General features: G+C 43.0%; 1 protein-coding gene across 1 annotated transcript in view; it reads right to left on the bottom strand.

Moving 5' to 3' along the window:
* The window catches only part of LOC109866260 (serine/threonine-protein phosphatase 2A 56 kDa regulatory subunit alpha isoform-like), a 113,051-nt gene that overhangs the window by 11,871 nt on the left and 73,991 nt on the right, over positions 1–27,189 (bottom strand). The window contains exons 3-8 of the mRNA XM_020454816.2: positions 20,842–20,943; positions 20,620–20,712; positions 8,839–8,969; positions 7,412–7,471; positions 6,761–6,869; positions 5,787–5,840 (exon numbers count right to left, since the gene is read on the bottom strand). Of these exons, the coding sequence (XP_020310405.1) occupies positions 5,787–5,840; positions 6,761–6,869; positions 7,412–7,471; positions 8,839–8,969; positions 20,620–20,712; positions 20,842–20,943 (549 nt within the window). The remainder of the gene's footprint in view (positions 1–5,786; positions 5,841–6,760; positions 6,870–7,411; positions 7,472–8,838; positions 8,970–20,619; positions 20,713–20,841; positions 20,944–27,189) is intronic.

Genomic DNA, 27,189 nt, shown 5'->3' with positions numbered 1-27,189 from the left:
AATTGCTGCGGGGACTTAAATCCATTCAGCCAAAATTGCATTGGTGAGGTCGGGTACTGATGTTGGGCGATTAGGCCTGGCTCGCAGTCAGTGTTGCAATTCATCTTAAAGGTGTTCGATGGGGTTGAGGTCAGAACTCTGTGCAGACCAGTCAAGTTCTTCCACACAGATCAAATCATTTCTGTATGCATCTTGCTTTGTGCACGGGGCATTGTCATGCTGAAACAGGAAAGGGCCTTCCCCAAACTGTTGCCACAAAGTTGGAAGCACAGAATCGTCAATTTTTTTTTTTTTTTTGTATTGCTGTAGCGTTAATATTTCTCTTCACTGGAACTAAGTGGCCTAGCCCAAACCATGAAAAATAGCCCCAGAGCATTATTCTTCTTCCACCAAACTTTACAGTTGGCACTATGCATTGGGGCAGGTAGCTATCTCCTTGCATCCACCAAACCCAGATTTGTTCTCAGACTGTCAGATGGTGAAGCGTGATTCATCACTTCAGAGAACGTGTTTCCACTGCTCCAGAGTACAATGGATTCTGGAGTTACACTATTCCAGGCGACGCTTGGCTAGCACATGGTGATCTTAGGCTTCTGTACGGCTGCTCAGCCATGGAAACTCACTCCATAACACTCTCGACGAACAGTTCTTGTGCCGACGTCGCTTCCAGAGGCAGTTTGGAACTCGGTATTGAGCGTTGCAACCGAGGACAAAGGAGTGTTTCAGCACTCGACGGTCCCGTTCTGTGAACTTGTGTGCCCTACCACTTCGCGGCTGAGCCATTGTTGCTCCTAGACGTTTCCACTCCACAATAACACTTACAGTTGAACGGGGCAGCTCTAGCAGGGCAGACATTTGACAAACTGACTTGTTGGAAAGGTGGCATCCTATGACGGTGCCAAGTTGAAAGTCCTGGAGTTTTTCAGTACGGGCCATCCACGTAGTTTATAAACGTGACATACATTTAAAAATATATGATGATATAGTCTAACATAAATCTCACACCCCCATAGAAAAAAAGAATAATATGGATATGCATTTTCATCATGCAAAATTTACTCAGATTTATTTTTTATTTTTGTTCAATGCATTTATTGCTTTGACATGTACTCCAGAAATGTTTTTTATTTATTTATTTTTTACATGGCATGTATTTAAAAACAATAGTTTTAAAAGCAACACTCACAGTCATTATTATAACATTCATTATTTTCTAATTGCATTCCGTGCAACCTTATGACTACTTTGTTGTTTCTTGTATCTACTGTAGATGATACTTGCCATCTCATTTTGAGATTAGATCGAGATGGCGTAGACCAGTGGTTCCCAAACTTTTATAGTCCCGTACCCCTTCAAACATTCAACCTCCAGCTGCGTACCGTACCCCCTCTACTAGTGCCAGGGTTAGCGCATTCTCAAATGTTGTTTTTTGCCATCATTGTAAGCCTGCCACACACACACACACACACACACACTATAGGATAGATTTATTATCAATCAATCAAATGTATTTACAAAGCCCTTTTTACATCAGCCGATGTCACAAAGTGCTATACAGAAACCCAGCCTAAACCCCAAATAGCAAGTAATGCAGATGTAGAAGCACAGTGGCTAGGAAAAACTCCCTAAAAAGGCAGGAACCTAGGTAGTCACCTAGAGAGGAACCAGGCTCTGAGGGGTGGCCAGTCCTCTTCTGGCTGTGCCGGGTGGAGATTACAACAGTACATGGCCAAGATGTTCAAACATTCATTGATGACTAGCAGGGTCAAATAATAATAATCACAGTGGTTGTAGAGGATGAAACAGGCCAGCACCTCAGGAGTAAATGTCAGTTGGCTTTTCGTAGCCGATCATCCAGAGTTAGAGACAGCAGGTGCGGTAGAGATTCGAAAACAGCAGGTCCAGACAAGGTAGCACATCTGGTGAACAGGTCAGGGCTCCATAGCAGCAGGCAGAACAGTTGAAACTGGAGCAGCAGCACGACCAGGTGGACTGGGAACAGCAAGGAGTCACCAGCCCAGGTAGTCCTGAGGCATGGTCCTAGGGCTCAGGTCCTGGTGGGTTGGTTTGCCTGATGACACCCTGGGCCTCTGGTGGGGCGAAATGGTTGGAGGCCATCTTGTGGGGCTGTCTTGACGCAGCTGCTTCTTCCTTGTAGCCACCGAACAGGTCGCTGGAGCCACCTCCGGAGTGTGAGTTTTTGTCACAACCCGGCTTGTGAGAAGTGACAAAGAGCTCTTATAGGACCAGGGCACAAATAATAATACAATAATAATCAATAATTTTGCTCTTTATTTAACCATCTTACATATAAAACATTATTTGTTCATCGAAAATTGTGAATAACTCACCACAGGTTAACAAGAAGGGTGTGCTTGAAAGGACGCACATAACTCTGCAATGATGGGTTGTATTGGAGAGAGTCTGTCTTAAATCATTTTCCACACACAGTCTGTGCCTGTATTTAGTTTTCATGCACGTGAGGGCCAAGAATCCACTCTCATATAGGTAAGTGGTTGCAAAGGGCATCGATATCTTAACAGTGCGATTTGCCAAGGCAGGATACTCTGAGCGCATCCCAATCCAGAAATCGGGCAGTGGCTTCTGATTAAATTACATTTTCACAGAACCGCTTGTTGCAATTTCGATGAGGCTCTCTTGTTCAGACATCGGTAAGTGGACTGGAGGCATGGCATGAAAGGGATAACGTAACCGCACACCCAACTCACTCAGGTGCTTCGCTATATCACATTTCACATTGTCCGTAAACTTGAGTTTTCTTGCACACAAAAAAAATCATACAATGATGGAAAGACCCGTGTGTCTTGTTATTGCAGACAGAGAAGAGCTCCAACGTCTTAATCATAGCCTCAATTTTGTCCTGCACATTGAATATAAACTAGACCCTGTCTTTCAAAGATAATTCGCAATAATCCAAATAACTTCACAGATCTTCATTGTAAAGGGTTTAAACACTGTTTCCCATGCTTGTTCAATTAACCATAAAAACAGCTTACAGACGGTAGGCAATTAAGGTCACAGTTATGAAAACATAGGACACTAAAGAGGCCTGTCTACGGACTCTGGAAAAACACCAAAAGAAAGATGCCCAGGGTCCGTGCTCATCTGCGTGAATGTGTCTTAGGCATGCTGCAAGGAGGCATGAGGACTGCAGATGTGGCCAGGGCAATAAATTGCAATGTCCCGTACTATGAGACGCCTAAGACATCGCTACAGGGAGACAGGACTGATCATCCTCGTAGTGGCAGACCACGTGTAACAACACCTGCACAGGATCGGTACATCCGAACATCACACCTGCGGGACAGGTACAGGATGGCAACAACTGCCCTAGTTACACCAGGAACGCACAATCCCTCCATCAGTGCTCAGACAGTCTGCAATATGCTGAGAAAGGCTGACTGAGGGCTTGTAAGCCTGTTTTAAGATAGGTCCTGACCAGACATCACCGGCAACAACGTTGCCTATGGGCACAAACCCCAAACCCACTGCCGCAGGACCAGACAGGACGGGCAAAAAGGGCTCTTCACTGACGAGTCGCGGTTTTGTCTCACCAGGGGTGATGGTCGGATTCGCATTCATCGTCGAAGGAATGAGCGTTACACCGAGGCCTGTACTCTGGAGTGGGATCAATTGGAGGTGGAGGGTCCGTCATGGTCTGGGGCGGTGTGTCACAGCATCATCGGACTGAGCTTGTTGTCATTACAGGCAATTTCGACGCTGTGCATTATACAGGGAAGACATCATCCTCTCTCATGTGGTACCCTTCATGCAGGCTCATCCTGACATGACCCTCCAGCATGACAATGCCACCAGCAATACTGCTCGTTCTGTCAGTGTTCTGCCATGGCCAGCGAAGAGCCCGGATCTCAATCCCATTGAGCACATCTGGGACCTGTTAGATTAGAGGGTGAGGGCTAGGGCCATTCCCCCCAGAAATGTCCGGGAACTTGCAGGTGCCTTGGTGGAAGAGTGGGGTAACATCTCACAGCAAGAACGGGCAAATCTGGTGCAGTCCACGAGGAGATGCACTGCAGTACTTATTAATGCAGCTGGTGGCTACACCAGATACTGACTGTTACTTTTGATTTTGACCCCCCTTTGTTCAGGGACACATTATTCCATTTCTGTTAGTCACATGTCTGTGGAACTTGTTCAGTTTATGTCTCAGTTGTTGAATCTTATGTTCATACAAATATTTACACGTTAAGTTTGCTGAAAATAAACGCAGTTGACAGTGAGAGGACGTTTCTTTTTTTGCTGAGTTTAGTTGCGGAGAGTCCCTGTAATCCTAGATTCAATTCATTCAGGCAAGAAAAAACATCACCCAGATAGACCAGTCATGTGAGAAACTCATCATCATGCAAGCGGTCAGACAAGCGACAATTATGGTCAGTAAATAAACTTTAAGCTTATATTTCAATTTAAAAAAACGTCAATACTTTGCCTCTTGATAACCAGCGCACTTCTGTATGTTGTAAAATAATTACATGGTCACTGCACATATCATTGCACAGTGCAGAAAATACACGAGAGTTCAGTGGTCTTGCTTTAACAAAGTTAAGCATTTTCACTGTAGTGTCCAAAACATCTTTCAAGCTGTCAGGCATTCCCTTGGCAGCAAGAGCCTCTCAGTGGATGCTGCAGTGTACCCAAGTGGCGTCAGGAGCAACTGCTTGCATGCGCGTTACCACTCCACTAGGTCTCTGTCATGGCTTTTGAGCCATCAGTACAGATACCAACATTAGCAGCAACTACGTTTGGCTACATATGGACAGTTAATGGAATTCCCACGAAAGAGTAATGGTTCACGTGATTGGATGCAAATTATTTTACTTGGCTACCTGCATTTGACATTGTGTTGTTATTTCGCTTAACACTAGATGGTTTAATTTGATTTTTGGCAGTGAAACGAGGCTACTCAGGTGAGAGAAAAAAACTCACCCAAATGTATAGCCCCATTGGAAAATATAAATGGACTGTTTGAAAGGCCAGCATCTTCACTGTTGGCGTTGAGACTGGTGTTCTGTGGGTACTATTTAATGAAGCTGCCAGTTGAGGACTAGCCACTAATGTACTTGTCCTCTTGCTCAGTTGTGCACCGGGGCCTCCCACATGCGCTGTTCTGTGAAAGGAGTAGCACACAGCCTTGTACGAGATCTTCAGTTTCTTGGCAATTTCTCGCATGGAATAGCCTTAATTTCTCAGAACAAGAATATACTGACGAGTTTCAGAAGAAAGGTATTTGTTTCTGGCCATTTTGAGCATGTAATCAAACCCACAATTGCTGATGCTCCAGATATTCAACTAGTCTAAAGGACAGTTTTATTGCTTCTTTAATCAAAACAACAGTTTTCAGCTGTGTTAACATAAAGGGTTTTCTAACGATCAATTTGCCTTTTAAAATTATAAACTTGGATTAGCTAACACAACGTGCCATTGGAACACAGGGGTGATGGTTGCTAATAATGGGCCTCTGTACGCCTATGTAGATATTCTATTAAAAATCATCTGTTTCCAGCTAAAATAGTCATTTACAACATTAACAATGTCTGCACTGCATTTCTGATCAATTTGATGTTATTTTAATGGACAAAAAAAGAGTGCTTTTCTTTCAAAAACAAGGACATTTCTAAGTGATCCCAAACTTTTGAACGGTAGTGTACACACACACACACATATATATAGAGCCATATATTACTTTTTCTTATGGGAACCTAGTGTCTCCATAGTAGATTGTAAGGAATGTTAGTTAGTTAGAGTACCGGCTCAGTGAGGGTGGGGTCCTTCTCCAGGAACTGGACAACACAGTAGGCCAGCTGAAAGGACAAAGAACAGGCAAGTGAGTTTACGTATTTAATGTTAACAGAAACATTCCAATGAGGTGTGTACTATACACCGAGTGTATAAAACATTAGGAACACCTTCCTAATATTGAGTTGCACAGCCCTTTCCCCTCAGAACAGCCTCAATTCGTCAGGGTATGGACTCTACAAGGTGTCAAGCGGTCCACAGGGATGCTGGCTCATGTTGACTCCAATGTTTCCCACAGTTATGTTAAGTTTGCTGGATGTCCTTTGGGTGGTTGAACATTTTTGATACACACGGGAAACTGTTGAGCGTATAAAATCCAGCAGCAATGCAGTTCTTGACACACTCAAACCGGTGATCCTGGTATCTTTTACCATACCCTGTTCAAAAGCCCATTCACCCTCTGAATAGCACACATACATGTCTCAAGGCTTAAAAATCCTTATTTAAACAGTCTCCTCCCCTTAATCTACACTGATTGAAGTGGATTTAACAGTTGACATCAATAAGGGATCATAGCTTTCCCCTGGTCAGTCTATGTTATGGAATGTTTTGTACACTCAGTGCATACAACCCTATCAGAGCTTTCAAGTGTATAATACGGCCTCTAGAAGGCACTGTTATCCAAGGCTTTTTTCAGAGCACAGTTCATTTTATCTCATGAGTTATGATTACACAGGCTTCTACATCATCTACTGTTCAAAAAGACTGACCTGACAGAACAAACGGCTAGCTAAGCTAATTACTATGTCATAATATTGTATAACATTTGACCTATAATTCATTTTAAACCCACATAATGGCAGTTACATTTCTCAGATTTAGATAGGTGCGAAAAACAGAAGAGCGGTTGTCTACTGAGAGAGAGTAGTTAAAGCACATTTTTTAAATGGGTTATTTATTGATCTTGTATAAGGTGTTTGGTTACCTGTGCGTGGAACAGGGCCAGTCCTTTGCCGGTGTGCATGGGGATGAGCACCTTCATCAGGAACTGCTTGTGTTCCGCCTTCAACGGCAGTGCAAAGCCATTGATGATGCTGCAGATATACAAATACAACACTCCAATCATCGCCTTGAGAAGCAAACACGCATGCATGAGAGACTGTACACACACACACGGGTGGGTGGTCTGAGAGGCAGAGAGAGATGAGTATTCATAGGTAGAACCAGGGAGACATTTCACTGTGGAACAAAATAACAAAGCTTCATTTTTCTTTTAACAGGAAGCACCCCCAGATGACCTTAACTCAAATAGTTGAAAAGGACAGAGGTCAGCAGTGCAACTGAGATTCACAGAATTCTGTGGTGTTAAGATGTTAACAGCAGAGCAGCCTGTAGAAGCACTCAAGGGAACCTCTAGTGTAGCGATATGAGTAAATCAGGTAAAATGGAGATATTATGGCATATGAGTGTACAAGGTTTCATGTCCTAGTTCCACCTAATACAATGTCATGTGCTTGCTGTACTACTGCAGTTTTGTGCAACATGCAACTAGAGTCAAAGATGCTTGATAACATTGCTATATGTTGATTTTGTCGATGCATGCTTGAAATCACACCACAAAAACCGCTGGACTCACCTCCCCAGTATCTCCAGGAGCTCGGCCACTCCATTGAAGTGATCGGTCTCGTAGATGAACCTACCAGAATCAGACAACACAAACCACAATCAAACTTCAAATGACTACACAGAGACTACAGGAGCGTATGGTTCTGATTGGACACAATGGAGCAGAGAGAGAGAGAGAGAGAGAGAGAGAGAGAGTGCATTAGGAAGGCTAAAATGGCTCCCTCTGCTGACTTTGATGCTCACTGAGTCGAATCACAACGTGTAAAAGCTGTGAAATGTGCTCAGCCACTGTAGTGCTCCTAACCCAACTAATCCCCCCCTACCTCATTTGCAGAAAGCAGAGCAGTAGACCCAACAGCCCAAACAGAGCCCCCCCCCCAAACAATGATTTTTATTTTTGAGTGACCCATTTTGGGCTGTCTGGAAGCCGTTGGTACAGCCCTGCCAGTCAGACTGTGCAGTGGGCATGGAGGCTCTAATGGAGCACTTGAATGCCCTCCGATGGCATTTTTAATCCTGGCGGCAGATGGTCAACGTTGAGTGGGCTCCTCCCTCAATCAACAAGGAGTAAAGCGTTTCTCTGTAACCACAGCAACAGGAATCTCTGCTGTGCTTCTGTGTCTCATGATTATTTTTTTTTTTTACTATACTTGAGTAATGTGAATGGAGGTACAGTTTTGCTAGTGGTTGTGACTTGAGATGAGACATTATGTTTGGGGTTAGGAGTGGAGCCCGAAGGATTGAGAAAGGCTCAACATCATTGCAATGCAGAATAATGACACTACTGTCATCATAGAACTGAATCTCGAAAGACTGAAACTATCCATTATGAGAATCCCATTTTACTTTTGACCCTATGACCAAAGGACATTTCCTCTGCACTGACAACAGATGTGCTGTGGGGTCTGACAGAGATAGTCTTGATAATTTCCCATCTATCAGTTGTCCCCAAGCCGCTGCTGCTGTTTCTGTCTGAAAGAGCATGGCTGGGAAAGCCTGCCAAGGAAACACTCACAGCAGCACAGTTCCCCTTCTCAGCCAGGGCATTGACAGAAAGAAGAGGGGAAACTAACTGACAGGTGTGGGCTTTCAGAGACATACTGGTGGTTGCAGTTTGAAAGGAGGTGGTGGTCAGTGGTGGCATTGTAAAAGGAGCCAACTGGAGAAAAACACAAGGGTCGTATTCATTAGGCAACAAGCGGAGGAAAATGGACTGAAACACTGCTGGACTACCTGAACTCTTCCAATGAGAAATGCTAATTTCTATTCCGTTGTGAAACGTTTTGCTACCGTAGGCCCTAATGAATACGGCCATGGACTTTTTATGGGCTGAGCTGCGGGGGGTTTGAACCCAGTTTTAAGGATCCCTGTGTGGGTCTTTGAAGGATGCCCTGCTGTTCGTTCCGGTGAACGAGGGGCACTTCACTATTCACTCACCGCAAGAAGATGTTGTTGATCTGCTTCCTGATGAAAGCCCGCAACCCCAGGAACTTCCCGTAGATCCGATGCAGGACAGTCTTCAGGAAGTCCCTCTCCCGGGGGTCCTCACTGTCAAACAGTTCCAGGAGCTGCCATGGACAAAGAGGAGACAGAGAGAGAGACAGAGAGAGACAGACAGAGACAGAGACAGAGACAGAGAGAGAGAGAGAGAGAGAGAGAGAGAGAGAGAGAGAGAGAGAGAGAGAGAGAGAGAGAGAGAGAGAGAGAGAGAGAGAGAGAGAGAGAGAGAGAGAGAGGGACAGAAAAAGAGGACATCAACTTATAGACTACCTTCCCAGTGTCATTCCCAAAGCTAGAATAGAAAGTTTTGTTTCTGACGGCTCTGTCTCTCTCCATGGTGACAGTGGTGTTTAGCTTAGATTTTATTTTCTAGATGCTGTGCCAAGGTCCTCTGTTACCAAAATTGTCAACAGAAACAAATAGAAGCCTAAACATACAAAGGTCCAAGTCACACCTACAGACGGTGGTATAAAAAGAAAATAAACATAATTTAAAGACAGTTTCAACTAAACCTTACAACCTCTATCATCAAATGCAACACATATAATCCACTATATGCCTGCTAGTAGTCATTTAAGCAAAGAGTGGACATAATCAAATCATATCTTATTGCAGCCATCGACCACTTTTATAACATGCACATGTAGACACCATATTGTATATAGATACAAACCCTTGGCATAGAAAAAGGCTATTTCCATCCTTCAGTATGATGAGTCATTAGTACTATAACGTTACTCTTTAAAGGAGCGGAGCCGTTTAGAAATATGCCACTGAGCTCAGAGGAATAGACTAGCTAGCTCTGATCTCGGGAGGGTCCTAAAATGTGGGCTTCGTCTTTCTATGGGGTTGCCAGCACCACAATGACAGGGTCGCCATTCCAGCAGAGAAGTGCCACAATTACAGTCCTGCCTTCCTCCCCCAGCCTGACACCAAACGCAGCACACTCCCCTGTTGCAGACAAAGATACTATGAGGCTTCATCCCAATACTATTCATGGTTTCCTTTGCAATGTACTTACTGTAACCCTGCACTGATTCGACAGGACTCCATCAAGTCTGTTTAAATCAGCGAGCACAAGGAAATAGGCCATATGAAAGGATGCTGCTGCTTAGTATTATTGGGATGTGTCCGTTCCAGGCTATGATTAAGCTATGCAGGAGGCCAGGGTCAATATTCAATCACCATCAATGATAATCAAGACCCGACCAGGATTTCACCCAGCGGCTAATGCAGTTTGTCCTGAACATGACCTTTGCTATGTCTGTTATGTTACAGCAGCATTAGGAGCTGAGCGGATGGTGTTCATCCGAACATATGTTCTGTCCTACAAGGTCACCCAAGAAGAGCCCCATGTCTCTTACACAAAGCGCCCAGAGGGACACTTTACTATGAGTTAGTCATTGTCAATCTACACGTTTCACAGAATGAAGTTGAACTATAAAACATTCTGAGAGTAGAGTGGAATTGAGACTACTGTATTACACGATTGGTGCTAATGTGCCAAGTCAACACGTCTTCGCACCAAAGAAAACAAGACAGTACAGAACGATCCTATCCAATGTCGTGTTCAGTAGTGCACATCGTAGCAAAAAGTTTTGTAACAAAAATTCTAGGTTCTCACTAGACAGGTACTTAAGTAGCTCCCTGTTTCAATACATTTTCTCCATTACAGAACACGACCCAGTTGTCTTAAATGCCGCCTCCCATGTCCTCTGCCTCTGACAATGTCAAGGCACCAGCTAGCACAGCGGTTTCTCTTAATTGCCTTTGGCGCCGTGTTCAAACGCAGTACGGCTGCTTTGAAATGAGTCAATCAGTGCACAAAGTCACTCTGACATTACGGCCTGTGTTCCAACCAACCTCCAGCAAGGTCAATTCTCTCTGCAAAAGTGTATTTACTGATGGTTCAACTGAAACGACAAGGTTTTTCCCCCCCTGAACAAGCCATTAGGTTTCTAAAACATACACTCAAAGTATAGTTATTTTCTCTGCAGATCTAAGACTACCTGCAACTGCAGATAAAAGAGGCAAAGCAAAGAGCTACGTTCTGCTAAAATTCATAGAAAGCAGTGTTGAGCTCAATTTAACACCTCATGATATCGATCGGGAAGCAGAACAGATCTATGTTTTTGTGTCAAGCCCCGACACCCACCGAGACCTGGTTTGAAGGAGAATGCTGCATAAACAAAATGACTGGTCCTCATCAGGTCTGTTTATGTGCAGCAGCACTCTCTGAGAGAAGCTTACAGAAAGGTGTTGAAAAGTTATCGCACCCCCGGCTGTGTGTGTGTGTTGTGCGTACACACTATGCACATGCATGCATTTGAGAGAGGTGTACTTAATAATACTTATTATGGGTGTGCTATAATGCATGTACAGTCTACACTGTAGCTGTGTGCAGTACATTTATTGAGAAGGCCGAGAGAGGGAGGGAAGGAGGAAGTGGGTCTGGAGCGGCGACATAAACAAGCGGGGTGTATCCACGGGGAGGTCGTGACCTCTAGTGCATCCTTCCTCTCTGCCCCGGCTGAGCCTCAGTCTGTGCTCCAAGGTGAAAACTGCCCGCCTGGCCTGCCTGCAGCTCTCTATCCTTTCGCTGCCTGCACTTGATGTGACGGTACAGTTAAATAATAACCTCCCTGCATGGGAACGGCTCAATCAGATGCACCGCTTGTGTCCCAAATGGCACCCTATACCCTATTTAGTGCACTACTTTTGACCAGAACCCTATGGGCCGAGGTCAAAAGTAGTAGGGAATAGGGTGCCATTTGGGACACAACAAAAGAAGACCACTCAGTGGGCTCTCACAGAGAAATATCTGCCTGGACATGCTAACTGTGCATTAGGAGGGGGAGAACAGAGGGAACGTATGGAGGCCGTAAGTGTTTTATCTGATCTGTTACACTGTGTTTTATGTTTTGCCAACACATAGGGCCACCCTAAGAGGTTCACAGCATACATCTAATGATAGGGATTAGACTCATACAAACAGCCTCTTTATATACAGGGAGCAAATGCAATACTGGTTAACAATACCTAAACGGTACAAAATTGCATGTGTGTGCACACCCAAACCCGAAAACAGTGCAAAAATAGAAAGTGTTAAAAAGTGAGAAAGGGAACAGAGAAAGAAAATGCTAATTTAGGCCTACTTTGAATGCATGACTCATAATAGATTTCAGTTCAGTTCAGTTCTAGCACAGCGATGCATCTTTTGAAGTGACTAAATGACTTGTTCAACAGCAAAGGGCCTGTTCAGGTTCAGGATACGGCCGGGGCAGCTGAGAATAACTCCTCACAAACACCAGTCAGTCAGCAAATCAGCCAGCCAGTCGGTAAGAACAGAATGTCCCGAGTGATTCCCCTGCCATGTTGTCCCATCAGGCTCGCTCTCCCAGTCCCCCTGCCCTGACAAGCACAGAGCTGAGAGTGAAGACATGGGCATTCTGATCCTACCACAGCAGAAGCCTTTAAAGAGCGACTGCCTCTAAAAAACAACTAATCCCTTTGAAAACGGCCTGTGTGGCATCTAGTCAAACATATATTCTAGTGTCAAAATGAACTTCAAAGTGTAAGTAGGATCATTTAAGTCATACAATAGGTCTCATCTAAAAAACAGTTTGGAACCTCTGTGCACGAGTAAAATGAAGGTTGGGTTTGGATTATAATTATGTCAACAAATCATGCTCCCTTTTGTCAAGCTCCAAGTGCATATCACCCGTCCGGCAAATAACGTTAATGAGCAGTAAAATCTTTCGACTTTAGGTGCAGTATAACTTTAGCCAGTTAACATGAGCATTGCTAGGTATTTTTGACAAACTTTGCTAGTAACAGTAATGACAACATTGCCATCTCTCTAAAGTAAATTTGACGACATAATACGGCAACGTTGTTTCCTACTAATCATTTGCCTACTTTAGCAATGTAATCGTATTTCCATGCCACTAAGTTAGTGCAATTCAGACGAAACCGCCACAGCCTCTGAGACACTAATAAATATGGGATGCATCTATGGTGGTACTAGCTAACTAATGTCTGACTACAACAGCAACCAACATGCAGCAACAGACTCAGACCGACCCAGAGACATAACAAAACATGTCACAGTAGGTTGCATAATGTAACAGCGTCACCAGCCTGAATCTAATCCAATCTGAAGCCAGTCTACATCCGTAAAGCATAGAATTAGCTTCCAAATGAGATTACGTTATTTCTCGAGCTATGTTGATAATTGAGGGATGATGACAATTGTTGACTTTTTCTGTTAGACAACGTGCACATTTGTGTGCCCGACTGATCCCCTGGTCATGAATGGATGCAGAGACCTACCAGAAAGAGCAAAGGCGGGTATCATAGCATGTCCAGCAATGTGATTGAAATGGTTTAGCGACCTCCAAAGATAATGGGGCTCCAATGGGGCTCTGGTAAAGACCTCACCTCTTGCCTGCTAACCAACAATTATTGTTGGGGAGAACAGAATTAGGTAGGTTTAGTCTGACCTCTTCAAAATTCAACATAATATATGTTTGTATGTCAGATATCACCTATCCCTAACTGCCATTGGTAATAGAACAGTGACTGTGTGTATGCGTTTACACATGCATGAGATGCAGAGAGACGTGTCACTCAACACATCCCACTATGAGGTGATTACTAATACAGTACAGCACAAATGTTCACTAATAGCAACACCCGTTTCATTCCATGTGCCACTGATGACCTCTGCTTATTTCTACAGATGGACTGGAGATGCTTTTGCCAGACGGTAGCCTCAGTCGTTTGATGGGGAGACCATCATTGGGTAGGTTTTATCTGACCTGTTCAAACTTCAACATAGTACCTGTTTGTGTGTCACTGCCATTGGTAATAAAAAAACAAAAAAACCAGTGACTATGTGTTTATGTGTTCACAGCAACATGTATGGGAGCCAGCACGTGGAGGTTTGCAAGATGATCTGATTAAATTCAGACTGACAGATGGGCTTGATACTGATGTCTGTGAATGGAGAGAGACTTAGCACTCGGTATTAACATTTTACTAGACAACTTTTACTTGTATTGCCTTGCATTATTGAATTGAATGGTATCAGTCAATATGGGGAGGGAGAAACGCTGTGTATTCTACACCAGGATCAGGGAACTCTTGTTGTATAGGGGACACTACACAGGAAGGTATGACCACTGACATGTTTGCCAAGGCAGCCCCATTACCACCAGACAAAAATGCTGATTGGCACAGTATCTGTATTACAATGACAAAGAAACATGAAAGGTGCACGTTATATCAACAGAACACTGCTTCTATGGTATTATGTAAAGGGTTGTTTGTTCTACATGGACTTGCTACTACATTTGAAAGTTACCAACCACTTTTCTTTTTTATATCAACATAAATTCAGCAATGGCATTCTTCTCATACTACTCTGTAGGCTACTGACCTATTCAAAGCTTCCTCCGGCATCTCACCATACATGGGCCTGTTGTTATTGAACTCAACCCGCAGGAGGTTTGTTTGTTGTGATTGAGTGGGGGGAAACAGCCCGCGGGCAAGGTTCTGACAGATGGGTGTCTTGGAGGTGTTAAGGACACACCCAAGAAACACCCACATTATACCACACCACTAAGCCAACTCACGTTTGGCTTATGTCATGGCCGCCAACATTTCCTCAGGAGCAAGCCAAGAAACAAAGCCAAATCAGCAGGTGCAGTTCCCCTTTAAGTGTATTCGGAAAGTATTCCGACCCCTTGACTTTTTCCACATTTTGTTGTTACAGCCTTATTCTAAAATATATTAAATATGTTTTCCTCCCTCATCAATGCGCTGTTGAACAATACCCTGTAATTGTTCAAAACACAATACCCTGTAATTACAAAGCGAAAACTAATTTGTAGAAGTTTGCAAATTTATATAAAAAAAAGAAAGACCTTGTTTAAATAAGCATTCAGGCCCTTTGCTATGAGACTTGAAATTGAGCTCAGGTGCATCCTGTTTCCATTGATCATCCTTGAGATGTTTCTACAACTTGATTGGAGTCCACCTGTGGTAAATTCAATTGATTGGACATGATTTGGAAAGGCATACACCTGTTTATAGAAGGTCCCAGAGTTGATAGCATATGTCAGAGCAAAAACCAAGACATGGGGTCAAAGGAATTGTCAGTAGTGCTCCGAGATAGAGAGTTCCTCTGTGAAAACAGGAGAACCTTCCAGAAGGACAACCTTCTCTGCAAGACTCCACCAATCAGGCCTTTATGGTAGAGTGGCCAGACGGCAGACACTCCTCAGTAAAAGGCACATGACAGTCCGCTTGGAGTTTGCCAAAAGGCACTTAAAGGACTCTGACCATGAGAAACAAGATTCTCTGGTCTGATGAAACCAAGATTGAACTCTTTGGCTTGGATGCCAAGCATCACATCTGGAGGAAGCAGGCACCATCCCTAAGGTGAAGCATGATGGCAGCATCATGCTATGGGGATGTTTTTCAGCGGCAGGGACTGGGATACCAGTCAGGATCGAGGGAAATATGAACAGAGCAAAGTACAGAGAGATCCTCGATGAAAACCTGCTCCAGAGCACTCAGGATCTCAGACTGGGGCAAATGTTCACCTTCCTATAGGACAATGACCCGAAGCACACAGCAAAGACAACGCAGGAGTGGCTTCGGGACGAGTCTCTGAATGTCCTTGAGTGGCCCGGACTTGAACCCTATTGAACATCTCTGCAGAGACCTGAAAATAGCTGTACAGCGACGTTCCCTATCCAACCAGACAAAGCTTGAGAGGATCTGCAAAGGAGAATGGGAGAAACTCCCCAAATACAGGTGTGCCAAACTTGTAGCGTCATTCCCAATAATACTCTAGGCTGTAATCTATGCCAAAGGTGATTCAACAAAGTACTGAGTAAAAGGTCTGAATACATATGGAAATGTGATCTGTTTTTTACTTTTAATACATTTGCAAAAATGTATAAAAAACTGTTTTTCCTTTTCATTATGGGGTATTGTGTGTGGATTGATGAGGGGGGGGACGACAATTTAACCCATTTTAGAATAAGGCTATAACGTAATAATAATAATAATAATAATAATAATAATAAGTCAAGAGGTCTGAATACTTTCCGAATGCACAGTCTATGGATGATTTATAAAGCTAGACACATTTAACAGTTAGGCTGTTGATTATAGACCAAATTAAGTTGTTTCCTCTCGCCTCACTTTTCTTAGACAATTAAAGGTAAGGGCTGTTTTCTCGTCTCTGCTGTCCCCGCCACATTGTTCTATGTTAAGCACATAGCAACTAGGAAAAGGTGCCTATTCAACAGCGCACTGATGTTTAAGAACAACAAATGGGAGAAACCACATTTGTTATAAAATTATATATATATTTTTTAGTTTTGCACCATTGTTCTAAATAACCATATACAATTTCAGTAGCACGTCTTAGAGTGATGCACTGTGCCATCCCCAAGGTCTCCACAATGGATTAGTCCACTAAGACAGGAACAAATCAGACAGGTGTCTTGTACACAATGATAGTGTTTTTTCTTTTGCTACTGCTCGACTAAAGAAATCTCAGTCGAGCAACAGCCTATTGACCAAACAATCGACCAGTCGACTAAATGGGGTCAGGCCTAGATTAAATATATAAATTCTGGCATTTTTTCCCCATAATGAGGCCAGTGTCTGAATTAATTTGTTGTGGCAGAGAGGAGGAAGTAGAACCATACAGGGACTTGAAAGTTTCTCAGAATTTAGCCACGATCCCAATCCGAATGAGCGGTTAAATAACATCAGATTTAGCCTTTCTGATTCGTCTTACACAATGATTCCTCAGTTGCTTAAAAGCTTGCCAGTCTGGGCCAAAGCCTGTGTTCCTGGTCTTGATCCAAGCATCATCTCTTTTATGAATGACGGAAAATTCCAGAGTAAAACCAGGCATTCAATCTACCTTCAACCTTGAATTTTTTTTTAAGGGAGCATGAATATCTACAATAGTATTGAAGTTCATCTGCAAAAAGGCTCAAAGCTAAAATCAGGTTCAGGGATAGCTGAAATACAATCAAAGGTCACTAAAATAAAAAAGCTTGTTCACTGAAGGTTTTAAAAGTTCCTCTTTGATGACACGAGGCTTAGATTTTTGTATTCTCACATTTGTAACACAAACAACTGGGCAATGGTCACTAATGTCTTGGGCGAAGACACCAGTAGAAACATATTTCTCTGGTGTATTCGTTGAAATAAGACCAAATCAGAGTGGACTTTGAAGGATCTTTAGGGTTGGGCCGTGTAGGCTTAGTCTCTAGCTGGATTAGGTTTAGATCATTACATGCCTTTTACACTGAACAAAATATAAAAGCAACGTGTAAAGTGTTGGTCCCATGTTTCATGAGCTGAAATAAAAGATCACAGAAATGGTCCATTTGCACAAAAAGCTTATTTCTTTCAAATTTTGTTTTACATTTTTGTTTTACATTTAAAAAGCATCTTTGCCAAGATAATCCATCCACCTGACAGGTGTGGCATATCAAGAAAATTATTAAACAGCATGATCATCTTGTACTGGGGACAATAAAAGCCCACTAAAATGTGTAGTTTTGTCACACAACACAATGCCACAGATGTCTCAAGTTTTGAGGGAGCGTGTAATTGGCATGCTGACTGCAGGAATGTCCACCAGAGCTGTTGCCAGAGAATTGAATGTTAATTTCTCTACCATAAGCTGCCTCCAACGTTTTAGAGGATTTGGCAGTACGTCCAACGGGCCTCACAACTGCAGACCACATGTATGGTGTCGTGTGAGTGAGCAGTTTGCTGTTGTCAACGTTGTGAACAGTCTCCCATGGTGGCGATGGGGTTATGGTATGGTCAGGCATAAGCTACGGACAATGAACACAATTGCATTTTATGCACAGAGATACCGTGACGAGATCTTGGAGGCCCATTGTGCCATTCATCTGCCGCCATCACCTTATGTTTCAGCATGATAATGCACAGCCCCATGTCGCAAGGATCTGTAGTCCATGCAACCTATTATGTGACTTGTTAAGCACATTTTTATCCCTGAACTAATTTACTTGCCATAAGGGATTGAATACTTATTGGAAGAAGACATTTCAGATTTTCCTTTTAAATTAATTTGTACAAATTTCCAAAAACATCATTCCACTTTGACATTATAAGGCCTTGTGTGTAGGCCAGTGACCAACATATCAATTTAATACATTTTTAATGTAAAGGGTGTGAATTATTTTTGAAAGCATTGTACAACGCCTAGAAATACTTCAAGCCAATTGATGCTTTAATTTAATCAAAATTAATATTTGGGAAAATATGACACATTCAAGGCTTTCATGTTGATGTTTTGGTAGAGTTTTTTGTCCAGCATCAGCAGACTCACAGGAAGCCGTACTGTGGTGACAACACCTCCGTAACTACGGTAATGACAGGGCTGTACTTTCTTCCCCTCTGCATGCACTCACATACTGTAGTACACACGTGCGCGCACACACACACACACACACACACACACACACACACACACACACACACACACACACTCTTTTGAAGACTATCAATGAGCTAAACATTCGCAGAGGGATGCATTTTCCCCAAACAAACATTTCTAAAATAAATACTTACTGCTCACCAAGATGAAATTAAACACATTCTAACCATCAGTTCCACTGTGAGCATATCGATATCATACAGTCCCTCTCCCATGTCAAGATCGGTCTCTAACAAGCTTACAGAGAGACAGGGGAAAGCACTGACACTACAAAAAAAAAACTGGGCTTGTTCTGCCCTCCCTCTGCTCCTCTTCCTGAGCCTCTCTCTGACCACAGTCCCCTTTTCTCTTCCTGCAATATAAACAGGGAGCTATTCAAAGCTCCCCACGACACCACTCGCATCATGGAAATTTAGCCTGAGCACCTCGGATGCTGCAGCTCAGCCAACATTCCAGGCCGTAGTATTAGTCCCTGTTCGCTCCCTTGCCCTGGGGAAAGCAGGACGGCTCGATAAATACGCACGGCACAGCCCCGGTAGGTTGCTCCTGCAAGGGTGAGACTGGGTTGTATTCATTAGGGCACATTGTAGCAAAACGTTTAATTACAAAATGTGAACACCTGCGTTTCTTATTGACAGTCCAGGTCGTATCTCCCAGTTTGTCTGTTTTCTACCATTTGGTACCAAATTAATATGACGGTATAGATCCTGGAATACCAAGCCGAAGCATACGAGGACTATCTGTCATCATGGCAGACATAACCATGACAAACTAGGCTAAATGCTGAGACTGACACTGAAGAAATGTAGAAGTTGTTGTCCTCCAAAGGGACACCACATGCCTCCATCAACTGACGTTCAGAAGATGTCATGTTAAAATAACTGGTTTTGATAACTGCCAGGAGATATAATCACATCATTTTGGTCTTTCATACTTTGAACTTGATGCTCTCGAACAAAAAACAGGAAAGGAAGTTGGTGCCGTTTTCGTTTAAACGAAATCAACATGACCGCTTACAAAACAGATTAATTTCTCAAATGATTATCCAAATCCGAAGAGTAGATGTTTAACAGTCAGTCTGAGGCTTGTAATGCTGCCAGGCCTGTCTTTTTGGGTCTGTGTGTACACTTTAGTTCCACATATAACTAACACAGTAAACAACAGGAAATGAGTCTCTACAATATTTGGTGAATCAATACAATAGCTTTGAGCAACTGGGTGTTGCACCAGGGGTGTATTCGTTAGTGCACACTAAGGAAAATTGGGATCCTTAATGTTAAGAAAAATCCCTAACCAAAAATATATTGGGCATAGATGCAGAAAGAAACAGCATAGTGGGTCAATTTCCAAAACAACTAAGAGCGATGAAGCGCAAGGCTCAACTTATCTCAATATCCTAGCATATTCATTGATAATAGGCCCTGCTTTATTGAAGTTGTGAGACATAGCATCCCAAGAAATTGCGAGATACAGCATTCCAGCATTTCCAGCTTTTGATTGCTGATAAGACAGGCCTAGTACACGGTTCTGACTATCTGCCTGGTGGCCGATATGCCTTTACTGTGCCCCTCCCCTCTCTCTCAGTCCCTCGCTATCTTGCTATGAAAGATGCAAGTATTTTGTTTTCTCGGAAGTAAGGCAACAAATCAGTCTCCTCTGTTCCCAAAATACTGAATCTTAGGAGACGATTCTTAGGAGTCGATTTCTCCACCCCTACGTCGTCATCGCTAACAGTTGGAAAATGGCAGAGAAAGGCAAGTGACAGCAGCAAAGTCCTGTATGGTAATACTTTGAGAAGTTAAATGAGAAGGAAATGCAAACTTTCCAAGGTGAAATTGAGGTACAGTAATTGTAGTACAGGTGCAATGCTTAACGCTCTGAATTCACGTTGAATTCTATAAATGTTTCTTATCGCTTTAACTGAAAACCGATAATAAAATGGCAGTTGAAACTTATTTTTTAAATGGTCTATTTGGAACATCCCTATACACCATAGTAAACATGGCAAAATGTTTTTCAACAGAACACATTATGCAACAAAAACAAGTTTCTAATTGGTCAAGTTGAATGTTTTCGGAAATTTGCTTTCTATTGAATACACCCCTACTGATGGTGATGTCATGTGGCCATTTCAGTGACTGACGATGACGGCATGAAATCTGAGAGGATAAGGGTCATTAACAGGTCAGTGTGACATCAGATGCGATGCTTACCTGCAGCACGAACTTCTGATCAATGTAGCGCTTGGCGATGCTGGGCTGAAAGTCTGGGTTCTCCAAGAATCGTAGAAGGAACTCATAGACAAGCTGAAAAAGTAAATCAAATACAAATCTATGAAAAGGTACATGAATCGTACATAAAGCTCATACTAACAGGTATAAAACATACATAAAGAAAAGCTAAGAAGAGATCAAATTAAAGTGACGTGGTTTTACCTGTATGTGTGGCCATGAGGCTTCTAGAGTGGGCTCGTCCTCCTCTGGGTCAAAATCGGGGTTGTCACTAGGCGGAAGAGTCCGCAAAATGTTGGTGCAGATCTGTGAACAAGAAGACATATAATGAATACACTAAAACTGCAAAAAGGGACACGAAAGCACTTTGCCAAAGGGAAAACTTTCACCCACTCTCTATGGCAAGCAGACCTTAGATTTGGTGAGCTACATGAAATTCAAAGATTATACAGGTGTTTGAGGTATTACACTGTTTATCCATTAGGTTTCCACTCATACAATACATAATGAAAGAAGAACCAGAATGGTCTTTCCTAAGATATTTCATGTCTAATGCAGTTTGGCTAGCTGTTACAGTCAAACTAAAGTCTAATTAAGCAATAAGGCCCGAGGGTTGTGGTATATTCAAGCAATAGGGATGTAAGGATTCACCGATATGCAAGGGTTTCCTAGTCGATCACCAAACACTTCTGTAAAAAGTTTTGCACAGTTTGGGGTAGGTGCACTTGATTCAGCTGCCCTGTACGCTGGGCAGTTTAAGTGTTCATTCTGAACCATATAATGAGTCTGAAGGTAAACTCCAGCTATCATGCAGGCCCGGAGAGAAAAGCAAGTGTACATTTAGGCCTACGGCTGGCCAATCAAATAGCTCAGATCACTGTGTCTGCAGCTTTCACTAGCCCACAGCGAAATTGATAGTCGTCTACTGTGTAAAATAAAATAAAAACATGACTAGAGAGACTGTCAACAAATACAGCAAAGAGCTGCTGTTTTTATGAGTTCATGTTTCAGATTTTATTCTGCACTGTCAACACTTTATAAGCCATAAAACACCATCTCCCTAGCCACTCAAGCTATCGTTAGACGTGCGTTGTTATTAGCAGCGCGTTTCTAATATCGAGGAGTATTTCGCGCTCTGTGATCATACGAGTAACAAAGTAATACTGAAGTGTGACATGACTAATCTCTCCCTCCCTCCTCCGAGACTGATCAGAAGCATCTGATGGTCAATGTAGCGCTTGGCGATGCTGGGCTGCATCAGATGCAGTCCAGTAAAAAGAAAAGTATCAAATAAAATAGACGCAAATGATTTCAATTATGCCTCACAAGTAATAAAACACATTCTATATTACCAGGGTGATCATATATAATTTTACAATGGTCAGAAAATAACATTGGCAGGGCAATTCAAGAATAACTTATATGCAGTGATAATGTATTGAGCCTATAGCCTACTGCACAAACCTCATTGCTACAGAACTGTTTTTAATATGTTAATGTTGCATAGGTTTACATTTTTTAAAGCATCATGTTTAAAAGAAATCTGAGCGTTCGATCTCAGCCTGCCTTTTGGTTCAGAAAGTGATCTCGGCTCAGAAAAGGTTGGTGACCACAGGTCTAAACCATTCGATTATGAGACGGTTGAAATCCAAAGTTGTGCTATATATTCATTGGCTATGTCATAGCAAATTTAAAAAAATAAATATTGATAAATTACTAGCTCGAACACTTTATCTGCAAAAATGACAAATTAATTAGTGGGTGATGAGATCACCACATGGATTCGTTCCCCGAATCAAACTGAATCGTTTCAAACTAAAATGTCTAGTTTCTGTATCGTATCAGAACCCGTGTATCTATATACGTATCGAATCGTCTTGAAAGATAAAGATGCATATCCCTATTAACACTAGAACCGCCTGGCCTTTCAGTATATAAGTACCTGCTGAGAACGTTGCCGGAGTCCACTTTTGCATGTCAACCTGCAAGGTGCGCAAACATAAGCACCAACCCTTGATAAATAGTTTAAACTATTGTAAAGGATTATTTGCATAAAGAAATATATTAATGACAAGATAAAAAATAAAAAAACATTTGTAGATTGTATTGGACACTATATTGTGCCCTTATACCTGTGCCTTGGCTTCTTTTTATGTTTTGGGTCCACAGCACAGGTTCAGGGTTGTGTGTGAACATGCCCCACAAACAAATTGGTTGCACTGCAGTATGGGCCTTGTTTCGTGTACACCTGCCGACTTGACATTGTGTCTTCTTTTTCCCGAGTGGAAGCGGTGATGCTTGGGGAAGCGGGAGAGCAGGTCTCAGTTGGCTCAGTTCTGGTTTAACTGCGGCGACGCTCAGGCATCACAGGCGGATGCTCGAAGTCAACGTAGGAATCAGATAAAGAAGAATCGATTTCAAGCTCAATATTCGATCCTCCATCTGACTCCAATCCATCTAAATTCTGCAGCATTTGCAATGCGGTCAGTGTGTCCATTAGTTTGGTTCGGCTTGCTATTGTGAACTACACACGTTGTATGTTGTTCTCAGTGTCTGATTTGACTCTCTGAGGGGAGATTATATAGGCTACCATTTCCTGGCTTTCATAATAAATTAATTAGAGCGCCTGCCCACTTCTCTTTATCATTACACTATTGTTCTAAATTCAATCATCCTCTTCACCCTCATCATTTAGATCAATCAAATTTAAAAATCACCCTCTTCATCATTCAGTTCATTGAAGTCACATGCACCATAATCAGTTTCTATTTGGTTTACCGCCCATTCATCCATAGATGACAAAATAGCATATTTTAATTGTGTTTATTGTGTAAATAGTTTTTGCTTAGTAGCCAGAGCAATCAATGCCTCTGCGCGAGTGGTCATGGGCTGACTGCAGGAATTTTGCATTATGAAAATACTACATGTAATTTCTCAAAATAGATATCTATCTTATCTCTATATTGTTTTATGTCCTATGGATTTGAGAAGAAACATGGCGTTCAATTTAAAAGTGAGTGTCGGGTAGCCTTCATTCTTGCCTAGCTGATGTGATGCTGTGCAATTTTCCTTATTGTTTTTACCTATTTTTTTCTCTGGCCTCAATTGATTTAGCCAGATATCTAATGATTAGCATTAGCGGCTAACACCATTTATTTTAGACACTTCCTAAGAAAAGACTAATTGTTTACAGACATTACGATGCATAAACTAATAAACTCAGCAAAAAAAGAAACGGCCCTTTTTCAGGACCCTGTCTTTCAAAGATAATTCGTAATAATCCAAATAACTTCACAAATCTTCATTGTAAAGGGTTTAAACACTGTTTCCCATGCTTGTTCAATGAACCATAAAAAATGTATGAACATGCACCTGTGGAACGGTCATTAAGACACTAACAGCTTACAGACGGTAGGCAATTAAGAGGCTTTTCTATTGACTCTGGAAAAACACCAAAAGAAAGATGCCCAGGGTCCCTGCTCATCTGCGTGAACGTGCCTTAGGCATGCTGCAAGGAGACATGAGGACTGCAGATGTGGCCAGGGCAATAAATTGCAATGTCTGTACTGTGAGACGCCTAAAACAGCACTACAGGGAGACAGGACGGACAGCTGATCGTCCTCGTAGTGGCAGACCACATGTAACACCTGCACAGGATTGGTACCTCCGAACATCACACCTGCAAACCAGGTACAGGATGGCAACAACAACTGCCTGAGTTACACCAGGAACGCATTATCCCTCCATCAGTGCTCAGACTGTCCGCAATAGGCTGAGAGAGGCTGGGCTGAGGGCTTGTAGGCCTGTTGTAAGGCAGGTCCTCAATAGACATCACCGGCAACAACGTCACCTGTGGGCACAAACCCACCATCGCTGGACCAGACAGGGCTGGCAAAAAATACTTTTTTGATTTTGATCCCCCATTTGTTCAGGGACACATTATTCAATTTCTGTTAATCACATGTCTGTGGAACTTGTTGAATCTTATGTTCATACAAATATTTACACATGTTTGTTCAACCTCTCTTTCGTATCGTCTGAGATCAGCCATTTTCATCGACTGTCAATCACTGCATTCTTATCGGTAGACTCAACAACCTTGGTTTCTCAAATGACTGCCTTGCCTGGTTCACCAACTACTTCTCAGACAGAGTTCAGTGTGTCAAATCGGAGGGCCTGTTGTCCGGACCTCTGGCAGTCTCTATGGGGGTGCCAGAGGGTTCAATTCTCGGGCCGACTCCTTTCTCTGTATATATCAATGATGTTGCTCTTGCTGCTGGTTATTCTCTGATCCACCTCTACAAAGACGACACCATTCTTGTATACTTCTGGCCCTTCTTTGGACACTGTGTTAACAAACCTCCAGACGAGCTTCAATGCCATACAACTCTCCTTCCGTGGCCTCCAACTGCTCTTAAATACAAATAAAACTAAATGCATGCTCTTCAACCGACCGCTGCCTATACCCGCCCACCCATGTAGCATCACTACTCTGGACGGTCCTGACTTAGAATATGTGGAAAATTACAAATACCTAGGTTCTGGTTAGACAGTAAACTCAACTTCCAGACTCACATTAATCATCTCCAATCGGCTTCCTATTTCGCAACAAAGCCTCCTTCACTTATGCTGCTAAACATACCCTCCTGACTATCCTACCGATTTTGACTTCGGCGATGCCATTTACAAAATGACTCCAACACTCTACTCAGCAAATTGGATGTAGTCTATCACAGTAACCGTTTTGTCACCAAAGCCCCATATACTACCCACCACTGCGACCTGTATGCTCTCGTTGGCTGGCCCTCGTTTCATATTCGTTGCCAAACCCACTGGCTCTAGCTGTCCTTGAAATGGTCTTCGGACCGAGGCTCTGCATCTGTCCTCGTGCTCCTAGACCTTAGTGCTGCTTTTGATACCATCGATCACCACATTCTTTTGGAGAGATTGGAAACCCAAATTGGTCTACACGGACAAGTTCTGGCCTGGTTTAGGTCTTATCTGTCGGAAAGATATCAGTTTGTCTCTGTGAATGGTTTGTCCTCTGACAAATCAACTGTACATTTCGGTGTTCCTCAAGGTTCCGTTTTAGGACCACTATTGTTTTCACTATATATTTTACCTCTTGGGGATGTTATTCGAAAACATAATGTTAACCTTCACTGCTATGCGGATGACACACAGCTGTACATTTCAATGAAACATGGTGAAGCCCCAAAATTGCCCTTGCTAGAAGCATGTGTTTCAGACATAAGGAAGTGGATGGCTGCAAACGTTCTACTTTTAAACTCGGACAAAACAGAGATGCTTGTTCTAGGTCCCAAGAAACAAAGAGATCTTCTGTTGAATCTGACAATTAATCTTAATGGTTGTACAGTCGTCTCAAATAAAACTGTGAAGGACCTCGGCGTTACTCTGGACCCTGATCTCTCTTTTGAAGAACATATCAATACCATTTCAAGGACAGCTTTTTTCCATCTACGTAACATTGCAAAAATCAGAAACTTTCTGTCCAAAAATGATGCAGAAAAATTAATCCATGCTTTTGTCACTTCTAGATTAGACTACTGCAATGCTCTACTCTCCGGCTACCCGGATAAAGCACTAAATAAACTTCAGTTGGTGCTAAATACGGCTGCTAGAATCCTGACTAGAACCAAAAAATGTGATCATATTACTCCAGTGCTAGCCTCTCTACACTGGCTTCCTGTCAAAGCAAGGGCTGATTTCAAGGTTTTACTGCTAACCTACAAAGCATTACATGGGCTTGCTCCTACCTCTCTCTGATTTGGTCCTGCCGTACATACCTACACGTACGCTACGGTCACAAGACTCAGGCCTCCTAATTGTCCCTAGAAATTTCTAAGCAAACAGCTGGAGGCAGGGCTTTCTCCTATAGAGCTCCATTTTTATGGAACGGTCTGCCTACCCATGTGAGAGATGCAAACTCGGTCTCAACCTTTAAGTCTTTACTGAAGACTCATCTCTTCAGTGGGTCATATGATTGAGTGTAGTCTGGCCCAGGAGTGGGAAGGTGAACGGAAAGGCTCTGGAGCAACGAACCGCCCTTGCTGTCTCTGCCTGGCCGGTTCCCCTCTTTCCACTGGGATTCTCTGCCTCTAACCCTATTACAGGGGCTGAGTCACTGGCTTACTGGGGCTCTCTCATGCCGTCCCTGGAAGGGGTGCGTCACCTGAGTGGGTTGATTCACTGATGTGGTCATCCTGTCTGGGTTGGCGCCCCCCCCTTGGGTTGTGCCATGGCGGAGATCTTTGTGGGCTATACTCGGCCCTGTCTCAGGATGGTAAGTTGGTGGTTGAAGATATACCTCTAGTGGTGTGGGGGCTGTGCTTTAGCAAAGTGGGTGGAGTTATATCCTTCCTGTTTGGCCCTGTCCGGGGGTGTCCTCGGATGGGTCCACAGTGTCTCCTGACCCCTCCTGTCTCAGCCTCCAGTATTTATGCTGCAGTAGTTTGTGTCGGGGGGCTAGGGTCAGTTTGTTATATCTGGAGTACTTCTCCTGTCCTATTCAGTGTCCTGTGTGAATCTAAG

Source organism: Oncorhynchus kisutch, linkage group LG21 (genome assembly GCF_002021735.2).
Source record: "Oncorhynchus kisutch isolate 150728-3 linkage group LG21, Okis_V2, whole genome shotgun sequence".
In the NCBI taxonomy this organism is placed as follows: Eukaryota; Metazoa; Chordata; class Actinopteri; order Salmoniformes; family Salmonidae; genus Oncorhynchus; species Oncorhynchus kisutch.
This window is presented reverse-complemented; position numbering and strand designations above follow the sequence as displayed.